Source organism: Medicago sativa, chromosome 3, assembly GCF_051527215.1.
Source record: "Medicago sativa cultivar Bolivia chromosome 3, Bolivia_mono, whole genome shotgun sequence".
Taxonomy (NCBI): Eukaryota; Viridiplantae; Streptophyta; class Magnoliopsida; order Fabales; family Fabaceae; genus Medicago; species Medicago sativa.
Genome location: NC_140751.1, coordinates 74,179,160 through 74,190,335, shown reverse-complemented (window position 1 = coordinate 74,190,335; position 11,176 = coordinate 74,179,160). Strand labels below are relative to the sequence as shown.

The 11,176-nt window shown below is 34.9% G+C and overlaps 1 protein-coding gene across 1 annotated transcript; it reads left to right on the top strand.

Annotated features, from left to right (window-relative positions):
* Positions 1–1,108: 1,108 nt before the first annotated feature.
* Positions 1,109–5,496, top strand: LOC146940093 (transmembrane 50A-like protein). The gene is made up of 4 exons (XM_085753707.1): positions 1,109–1,293; positions 1,388–1,475; positions 4,545–4,697; positions 5,237–5,496. The coding sequence occupies exons 1-4, from the start codon at positions 1,161–1,163 to the stop codon at positions 5,268–5,270; spliced, it is 408 nt and encodes a 135-aa protein (XP_085609833.1). The 5' UTR covers positions 1,109–1,160; the 3' UTR covers positions 5,271–5,496.
* The last annotated feature ends 5,680 nt before the right edge of the window (positions 5,497–11,176 follow it).

Sequence of the window (11,176 nt, the reverse complement as noted above, 5' to 3'; positions counted from 1 at the left end):
TTGTTTGTGTACTTTGATATCCACTAATCATGAACAAGCACCCGCATTTTATTGAGCCCGTTGTCGCATGCTTTGGTTTTTTTAGGCACTTTGTGAGCTCCAATCCTTTCACACACTAAGCGCAACATTGGATGGATCAAGCTTGATCTTTGTGTAACAATTGTAAATCCTGCCTTATTTGCTTCACGACGTACCCACTCAAGCAATTCTTCTCTATCTTTCCACTTAACGTCGTCCGAAAAAAACCTAGCCGTGTCAACTTCGTGGGCTTGAAGTGGGAGGACATCGGGGCTAACATATTTAGAAGCTTCAACATGGACGGAAGATCCATCAATGTTTGGTTTGGCTTCAACCTTAGGCGGTTTGACATCTCCGGAAATTTGGACAAAATTTCGTTTTGTCTCTCCCGGAACATCTTCCGCGTTCTCTACCATTACTATAATTAAACAACACAAAAATATGAATTAACAACTAACTAATGCATAAACATCAATGCCATAATGAACTAAAACAAAAAAACCAAAGAATTTTTTTTTAAAAAAAATGGCAGTAGCTGCCATTTTTTCGTTGTGGAATTTTTTCCTAAGTATTCCTCGGTAGTTAACTACCGAGGTTTTCCTCGGCAGTAAGGTACCGAGGTTTTCCTCGGTAGTAAGCTACCGAGAATTCCCATGCCAGGGTTCTATGTAACTGACGTAGGTATCCATACAATAATAAAAAAAAAACCAATTAAAATGCTCAATACCTGTTTTTTTACATCTAGAGTGTGTTGATAGCTCCTATGATTGATTCTTGAATCATTTGGGGGGAGATTTGATGAAAAAAAATTATTGGATTTGGGGGGGATTGGATGAAATGGTATGAAAGTTGATGAAAATAGTGTGTAGGGGGAGCATGTTTCCTGTTTCATCTGATGAAACATAATCCTCGACAGTTAACTACCGAAGTTTTTCTCGGCAGTTAACTGCAGCCGAATTTTAAATTCCTCGGCAGTTAACTGCCGAGGGAGCAAAAACGTCTTTTACATGTGTGACACAGCCTTATGCAATGTGTCAACAGCAATTTCCCTAGATAGTAGAATATCTCAAAGTAACACCAACACTGGGATACGCGAGATTACCTTTTCTGTTGTTGGGTTTACGTGTAACGGAGAACCGAAAATGGACTTAATCGAATTATGGGCGATTTTCGGTCCTGGCGTCGCCGGAGCAGTTTTCGGTGCCGGCTGGTGGATCTGGCTTGACGCCGTCGTATGTAGCTCCACCACCGTTCCATTTCTTCACTACCTTCCTGGTCAGTTTCACATCTCTCTCTTTTTCTCTATATTTTAGTTTTAGACTTTTAGGTTTCAATTCACTGATTGCGCTTTTGATTGTTGTTTTCGAAGGAATTTTTGCTTCTCTTGCTGGTTTGATGTTCAACTGCGTTAGAAAAGAAGATATTGATTATTCTCCTTATGATGAAGGGGAGTGGAGGTACCTACCTACTTTATTGCTCATTTGATTTGTTAATTGTTGGTTTCCTTGTTGATTATTGTGATGTTGTTTGACTTCAAAATCGGTAAAGAATTCCTATATTTATGAGTTACGACAATCTCTCGCAAGATAGGAGTTATCTATAAGCTATTTCTCCAGAAAAAGATAAAATTAAGTTAAATTGTTAACATATAAGCTATAAGTTGTTTTCATAAGCTGTATTGGAGAACTTATGAACATAAGCTGTTAAGCTGAAAACAACTTACGACCAATGTCAGAAATTGTTTTCATAAGTTCTCCCAAACAGTCTCACAACAAAACTTATGCCAGTAGATAAACTAAAATAAGCCAATTCAAACATTCCCTAAGAAGTGACTATTTTGAATTACTCTAAGCTTAAGCTCACAAAAGTGCAGGCAAGCTTTGTGGTCTTATTCTCCTGCATGAGAATTCTCATTCAAATATTATTCGATGTGCTTATATCTAACTAGACCGTAAATTAGTCAAACAGTCACATACAAACTTTGCTGGCTTTAAATAGCTAGCTGATCAATGCTTACAAGTTTACTGGTTTTAAACAACCAGAGAATTTGCCAATAAATTCCATTGACATCTCTCCTCAAATTGATGCTAGTAAGTCTATAGGCATCATTTTTCTAACTAGGAAAACGTGATACTGACATGTCAAAGATTTGGTGAAGACGACATCAATCTGTAGTCTAAACAAATGTCAAGACATGAGATAGAGTGATAATTCCTTGGTTACACGATTCCTTGACAGAGTGACAATTGGCCTGCACTATTTACGGTAAACCTTGTTGCAATTTGTATGACGCTTCTGTTCTTGGTGTCAGTGAAGTTGGCTTTGCTTGAGAAACAGCGGGAAGACCACACAACCAAATTATCACAGAGCATGCAGTAGACATTGCACAATGCTCCACTACCTCAGTGAATTATTTTGTGCTTTTACATGATGTAAGCAGTGGAATTGAACAAAGCGTATAAGGAGAGGAGGTTAGTCATAGAGTAATTCTCTTAGAAGCGGAGGATTTGGTTTTCTCTTGTAAGAGCTTAGAGTGTGTTTGGATGAGGTAATTTGGAAATTTTAAAGAATTTAAAATTCTAGGCAATTTACCTCAAAGTATTTGAATTCCCTCATAACATTACATTTCCTCAACATTACATTACATTCCCCCATCCAAACAATGGAATTCACCTCAAAGTATTTGAATTCCCTCATAACATTACATTCCCTCAAAACATTCCCTCATAACATTACATTCCCTCAAAACATTCCCCCACCTCAAACTAGGCTTTCCTTTTGTTTATGTAACAGTCTTACATCAATTCCTATTTTGAATGCTCCATCAATTGGTCAGACCTGCCAAATATGGGTCCAATCTGATGCTGTCAAAATGTCTTTTCATGCCACTATTGATGATAAGTCGTACGCTTGCATTTCACTTTAAAATTTCACGCACATCAAAGCAAAGATGGCGGATAGATTTGGATCATTGGAAACTAAATTTGCTTTGTTAGAAAACAGCCTCGGCCACAAGAGATGAATCAAATGTTGGAGAAACAAACCATGAAGGCTATGTTTGGCCTGGTTTATTTTGGTCAAACAATGTGGTTATGAGGTAGAGTAGTAGTGAGAGAGGAGATTAGTCATTTAGTTGTTTTTAGATAAAGGAAGTCTTTCTTTGAGGAGCTGTGTGGTTTTCATCTTTGCTGTCACGAGTCTTAAATTGTTATTGTGGTTTTTTTATGGACAACTTAGCATTTTGAATGTTTTCTAAGCACATAGTATTGAATTGTGTTTAGATGCTTTGATTTAGTTTTTAAACATCACTTTTTATATTAAGCAAACTCTTACAATTTTATGATCGGAGTCTATGGAGATTCCATGAGTTTATGAAAACTCCCTAGTTTGACAATTTGGGCCTAATTATTGGACATGAGCCCCAGAACGCTCATGATCTGGAAGATCTATACTCAATAAGCAAAAAAAAAAAAGGTGGGCTGTGGGTGGGGGGAAATTGGTTACATTGCTGAGTTGGGAAGTTAGTTAGGCCCAAGCAGCATGGTTATAGGGAGGGGAGTAGTGGTGAGAGAGGAGGTTAGGCATGGGTTGTTGTTAGACCAAAGAAGTATTTATTTGAGGAGTTGAGGTTACTCTCTCTCTCAATTATAAACTTCCCTCAAATTGCGTAAAATGAGTGGTGTCTTCAACACACCGTTCTACATCAATTGGAGACACATCAAACCCTCACCATTTCGGCTCATTACTCATGACCTAGCAAGATGGTTACACATCAAAGGTGCAAATTTCTTGCTGGACAATCATATACAAAGCACAATCATATTCTGAAACCTAGTAATTTGTTCATGCAAGTCATGACACAAACCTAGGTTGTGATTTTTGAACCCACTCACAAATTTAAAGAAATTTGTTTATTTTATGCAAACTTCTATTTAGCCTTTCGTTAAATCATTTGCATGGCGATTCTGTTTTGTTGATTTTGTCCTTTTATTTATATGTTTTGAATTGGGGGATTGTTAAATACACGTTACAATTTTTTTTTGTAGTTATAGTATTATACAACCAGTTTCTGTTGCTTGAGTATTATTCCCACCATTAGAGCTAAGTCTGACAAATTTACAATTGGTGTATGGATGCACCACTAGTTTTGGTAGATTCGTGAGTTTGGCAACTCCACATATATCTATCAACTTGACTATCTCAATTTAAGAGGGAATAGCAGATTTACAAATTTACAATTGTATATATTTGCCGACTTTAAATGTCCTGCTGTACCATGTTATGAATTTGCTGGTTTTAAATAACCAGCAATTTTCCAATCTATTTTTTTGACCAGTTATTGGTTTGGCCCTTGTATGTTTATTTTCTAGGTTCATTACTTCAATGTCGCACCTTGCTTCAACTCAACTAGACAGAATAATCCCGGGATTTTTATTCCCCTTAGTTCAAAGCTTCTTAAGAATCACATGGCTATCTATTCTGTGTTGTCTTGAGAATATGTTTTAACCTTTTACTCTTGTTAACAGACTGAAGCTGTGGCTCTTCATTGCATATGTTGTGTCCTTTGTTTCTTTAGCTGGATCAGCGGGTCTACTGATCCAAGATTCACTTGACAAATCTTCCCCATCAGTGTGGACTGGAATTGCAGGCGTTTTGCAATGTGTATTTGTCTTGATCAGGTAAGGACAGGTTTATTACCTAATGAGAACCGATTTTCCTCTTGAGTTGTTATGGAAAAATGCCTTGAATTTATCATTGAAGGAACCGTGTTGAAAACTATTAAAAATAGAAAATTTTGAATAACCAATCATATTAGTAAATATTTAAAAATCTGTTTGAAAATGATTTTCAAACAGCTAGCATTTCAAATTTCACTGGAAATATGTCCGTAATTTTTATTTCAAATAATGTTTCTTTTGGATAACTTGAAATCATTATGGTATTTCTCAAAGTCATTACTGTATTTTAATAATATTTTTTTTTCATACAGTTTCAAAATGCGACCAAATACACCTTCACCTAATGTCCTAATGTCAAATTGAAAGTTTAAAAGGATACTCAGATGTCTTTCTTCTAATTCCATCATTTAAGTCAAAAACTTGAAAAATATTGATACTTCCTTTTATGTCAATCTTCAAATTGGTTAACAACTTAACATTATGCTGCCTACTTGTTTGATGATTATTTTTATGCCAAACCAAATTTTCGTTGCATGCAGTGGACTGATTTATTGGACTTCACATCCCGAATAAGATGGACCAAGCTATGATTTGGAGCTTCAAATTATACCAGACTATGCTGCTCATGTGCCATTTTCTTTATTTAATGTGGTGATAAATAGCTGGCTTGATGTAAATCAGTAAATGTAAATTGTCCTAACAGTCTTGAGCCACCGGGTAGGTTCATATTGCATGTTTGACATGATTGATCAAGATTTACTATCCAATGTAATTTCACTCTCGTGGTGGTTTTTACAAAGATGGTCTTCATTTTCTTAATATTTGAACTCAGCAAACCAAAGAGGAAACGTTGTACTCACTCGAAGTTGGCAATATCTAAGTAAAGACATGTATTTTAATTGAAAATTTTAAATAATAACTTGAGGTCTCTCTGGTAAAGTAAATTATGTATAATTTCATCAACTCCATTGACTTCTTATTTGAATAGTTTTATAATTCTCAAGATGCGTGCACCTATTAATATGACAGAAAACGTGACATTACATAGACAATATTTTCTATCATAAAGCACCATTCATGCCAAACTTTCGAACAAATATTTCCAATAATGACTGCGTTTACATTGTAAAAATGTCCTATACATTTGCAAAATATTTTAGAATTTATTAATAATTGTACATTTACTGTGTATAAAGTTTTGTCTCAATCATACAAGTAATTTAATTCACTCCCAATATTCAAATTGAACGTCAATTGTCCCTTTCTTTCGTTTTCGGGGAGTACAGTTGTGGTGGCCTCATTAGAGATGGCCATGGTAATCTAGTCCAGGGTTTCTACTTAAAATCATATCTACTTATGCTCAACTGTAAGTCCTTTCCTACAAGCCCTTCATTTTTTTAGACCGTAAGATTGGAATCCTTCAATCTAGTTGATCAGGAATCCAATAAGTGTACATGTCATATTTGGAGGCTTCCATTGAGTTTATCCTCTTCTACATGGTTTGCTTAATGATGATGTCTAAGAAGTTTGGTTTCTAACTGGTTCTTGTTAAATTTTTGGGTGATAAAACACCGTAATTAAGGTTTTTGGCAACCTTGCGGTTCTAGAGATAATATTACCACAAATAGCCCCTGAACTACTACTTCTTTGGATATCACGTCCTAAAGTTATTACTCTTCCAAAAGTTGTGTTCAGCTCTGAATCAACAACCAAGCCATGCCCATGGATAATTTAATTTCTGTTTAGTCCTAACAATTTCCTTCTCATAAAAAAAATATAATAATTCGAGGGTAAGAAGATAAAACTATCAGAGATTTTGATCTTGAATATGGTTCATGACAGTACCTCATTAATCATATAAATATTTTTTCCCTTTCATGCAAGTGACCTTGTGTAAATAAGGTAATCATGATTCATGAAGGGGTAAAATTTTGCATATGAATGTTGATTTAGTTGATAAGAAGTTTGTTATCTTGTAAGGATGTGGGTTCAAATGTCGCAATGAATGTGAAGATTTTGTTGATGTGTGATATGTAAGAATCTCGATAAGCTCTATTCAATAGATTTATTTATTCAGTGACTCGCTAATTCGACCAAAAACTTAACACATTTGGGGATCACTCATCCAAGTTTAACGATATTGTTGTGTAAGCTGCCACATTCATGATTTTTGTTGTGGATAAACGATGCGGCCAAAGCTTGCAAAAGACAAATTACAGAGGAGTAACATCCGAAGTAGAGACTCCAAAAACATTAGCAAGCAAGCACTCCTTAATAGCAATAAAAGGTTGCTCAAAATACACAAAATTAGCTAAGGATTTTTTTTTCCTCCCCAATACACTATAAATATAATATATACTATTTGAATAATTGATTAATGTTGCCCACACATTTGAAACTATTTAATTAAGACGTATCCATGTTCTTTAGTAAAGTTAGTGTAGAGTGACGTTGATGTTTATTTTCAAATTATCTTAATAATTACATGTGGAAATTGCAACTACTCAAATAATTTTATTTGCCATATTATCAACAAACTTATGCAAAATTATCCCACAAGGGATATATAAATAGCTAAACGTTTGTTTAGTTACTTATACAAAGAGAGTCATTTTTGTTGGCATTGAAAATTGGAAAATCATTTAATACTTTTAGAATATAAAAAGCGCAGAACAATTATAATTTCTGATATCTATTTATACTTTCGGAAGTTTTTGTTTCATGGTTGTAATTTGTAAAAATTATTTCTAGAAATATGAAAGTTATAAAGATGTCTCTTACATAGTTAGGAAATTAGTTCCCGAGCATAAAACATTTGTAGGAATAAAATAACTTCTCATTCTCCATGCTGATATTCTCAAGGAAATGGATGAGAATAAAATATTTCCATGAAGGTGGGATCAATACTCAAGTAACCACCTAGTAACTAATAAATACTACCTCCGTCCCAATTTAATTGACACAATTTTGTTTTTCACACATATTAAGAAAAATGTATAAATAAAGGGGAAAGTGGAATATATTGTATTGGGAATGATAAAAGTAGTATTATTTAGTGTTATATTGTATTGGGAATGATGAAAGTTGTATTGAAAATTGAAATGAGTCAGTTATTTTGGGACACTTTTTTTTAGAAAATGAGTCAGTTATTCCGGGACGGAGGGAGTATTAACCAAACGCTTTTTCTAAAAAGTACCTGTGACGACTCTGTTTGGTAAACCCAAAAAAAGAGCTTTTAGCTCTTAGCTTTTAGCTTATAAGCTCATTTGACAAAAAAAGCTCTGTTTGGTAACACTTTAGCTCTGTTTGGTACAACGAGCTTATAGCTTATTTCAGGAGCTTATAAGCTATTTTTCAGAAGCTACTTCAAGTAGCTTTTGAGCTTATAGCTTTTACCTTCTCATTTTTTCTTCCATATTTACCCTTATTATTCAAAGCAAAAGCTATCAGCTAATTTTACCAAACACTTCAACTAGCTTATCAGCTAAAAGCTATCAGCTAGCTTATCAGCTATCAGCTAATTTTACCAAACAGAGCCTTAGATTCCAATTATTAATTCCTAGGAACATTATTCTTGACCATATACTTCTCATCTAGGGATGGCAATGGGTACCCTATGGGTAGGGTACTACAGTGCCTTTCCCCATACCCGCATTTGTAAAAAAATACCCGTACCCGTGCCCATACCCTCGTGGGCAACAACTTTAGTGCCCTTCCCCATACCCTATGGGTACCTAAGTGTCCATACCCGCACCCATTACCCGCACTTCAAATATGAAAAGACAATAAAAACATCACAATTGAAATAAAACTATGATCCAAAATTTTTAAAATTAACTCATAAAATAGTACGAATCGTAGTATTTAGTCAAATAAAAAAATTCAAAATATCCCTAAAATATTGTACATCGGCAGGATGGAGTTGTTATTGATTAAGTAGTTTTTTGGTTTATGTTTGGGTTTAGGTTTAAATAGCTAAATAAATTAATTAATTATACACCAAAAATAAATAAATTATTTGTGATATTATATAAATATGTATATGCGGGGTTGCGGGGCTGGGCAGTATAGTACCCTTACCCGTGCCCATACCCATTAAAATTTGTGGGCATTACCCGGACCCGTGCCCAAACCCATGAAAGCGGGGTTTTACCCTACCCATTGTGGGTATTTTTTGCGGGTACCCACAGGGCCTGGGTCTAATTGCCATCCCTATTCTCATCCATGAAACAAACTCGCCTTTCAAAAATAAAATAGTATATATTTAATGATATGGAAATGCTATCGGGTGTTGTCAGAACACTTTGAGGGTCTTAAATAGTAAGTTTTTATGAAAACTTGTATATTCAATGCATTGGAAATTATAATATTTGACTTCTTTAAAAAATAATTTCTTTATTTAGATTCTTTAAAGAGTGTCCGATGGTAGTCGTTAGCAAGACTCTTAATAATATATTCCCTCCGTCCTAAAATGTAAGTAATAGTTGATCAACAAAAGTTAACGTATTTGGTTCAAAATTTGTGCCAACTAACACGAAATCTATTTTTTTTAAAACTGAAACAAACACACCCATAACTTACACGAATCCCCCAACAAGAGTAAGTGAGACGACGAATCCTTTTGATTAAGGCGCCCATGCATACACTCTTCCAACAACACTTTGGGAACCTCAATTTTTTGGATTCTCTTGTTGTGCGTACATCGCTAAGTGTGGGGTGCTCTGAGGTTCACATAGTGTATTAGTGTTATTGTGCGTACGTGGCCAAGTTGTGGGGTGCTCTGAGAATCCAAATGCAATTCAACATGAGACAATCCTCTTGCTTTGTTAAGCATCAAGCCTTCAAAACCACCCCACAACTTAGCCATGTACGCACATGTCCTACAACACGATTTTGCAAAACCACAAACATTATTTATATTGCGAGAAATGAAGAAGACATAAGCCACTTAGATGCTTCAGAAGAGTCATTACATCCAACTTAACATCATGAAATTCTATCTTATCGTTCGTGTCCCCTCACACAAAGTTCCCCTGCCACCTTTGGATTTCCACTAAGAAACTATAAATTGGGATGGCTTACACAACTGCTTTAGAAAAGAGAATTCCGGTCTTCTTTATACTCACAACCTGACTAGAGAGAGCACTAAATTTTTTTAATGTGGCAGTTATACAATTATTTTGATTCTCCACAGCCTTGCCAAATGAAAAAAAAAAAAAAAAAAATCGCAAACATGAGATGGGACACATTCATGCAATGAAATAAGTTAATTTATCCATAAAACAAAAATATAAGGGGATATAGGGTCACCTTGACGGAGTCCCCTTTCTAGATGAAACGTGTTAGAACTACCAACATTACAAAGTACATTAGTCTTAACACTCGAAATACAAGCCATCATGAATGCAATCAATTAAGTGGAAACCAGTTCTCATACTAATTTTTCCCGTGCTATCAACCATATTTGTACGGCAACAAAATTCTCAAAAATGCTTTTGGTAAATACAAAGTCAGTTTAATATGGAGATATACTATCGGGAATGAGTGGTTTTAAGAAATTAACGACAATCTTAGTCAACACCTTAATGTCACATTACAAAGTGAACTAGGAATTAATGAGATATTTATTATCAATTGTTATGAAAAAATTCATCATGATTTTGATACCCAACTGGCTCTGGGGTCTTACAACTCTCCATATCATGCAAAGCTGGCCTAATCTCCTAAGGTTGCTTTAAGACTTTCTTATTTTTCATACAGTCTAATTACGTCGTTTCCTAACAGTGGCTTTAATGTAATAGTAGGAAGTATTAGTATTCTTTTCCCCGTCATTAGTCAATTGGTTTTAGACCTTTGATGTCACATCAACTCCTCCTAATCTGAAATATCTGCAAGATCCTTTTGCATGCCACCCAAGTGAGCTCAGATAGTATCCAAATGTCACACACTTCTTTTAATTTCGTTCACATGAGCACCTCCTTTTTTCACGTTTTGAGAACACATGTCATTAAAATTGCCAGCCAAAGGTCTTCGACCTGTCATAACAAACATAATCTCCATCAATGCAACCTCAAAAATTCCGCCTCAATGCATTAACAGCAGTGAAAAGGAAGGTCCAACTTCCATGCATGGTGATTTGAAAAGCAGTGTTTTACATGATACAATACAATTTTGAGTTTTAAAAATGGGTGTTGCTATTTATAGCAAAGAAAGTTATTCGGAATGTTTCATGAACTGTTTTTCACCCTTAGATTATCACATAATTTGAACATATGGGTCAAGGAAAAATATAATGGTATTGTTATTTATTCCGCCATTGTGATTTCATCCGGACCAGTTTTTTTGAGATACATAGCATTTTCCTTTAAAAATACACAAATATGAAATATGTTTATTTCAGGTCGAGATGTTTCTTTCTATTTTTAGAAAGTTAATAACCACACATTCGCTGCTATACTTTATGGGGGATTTATATTTGA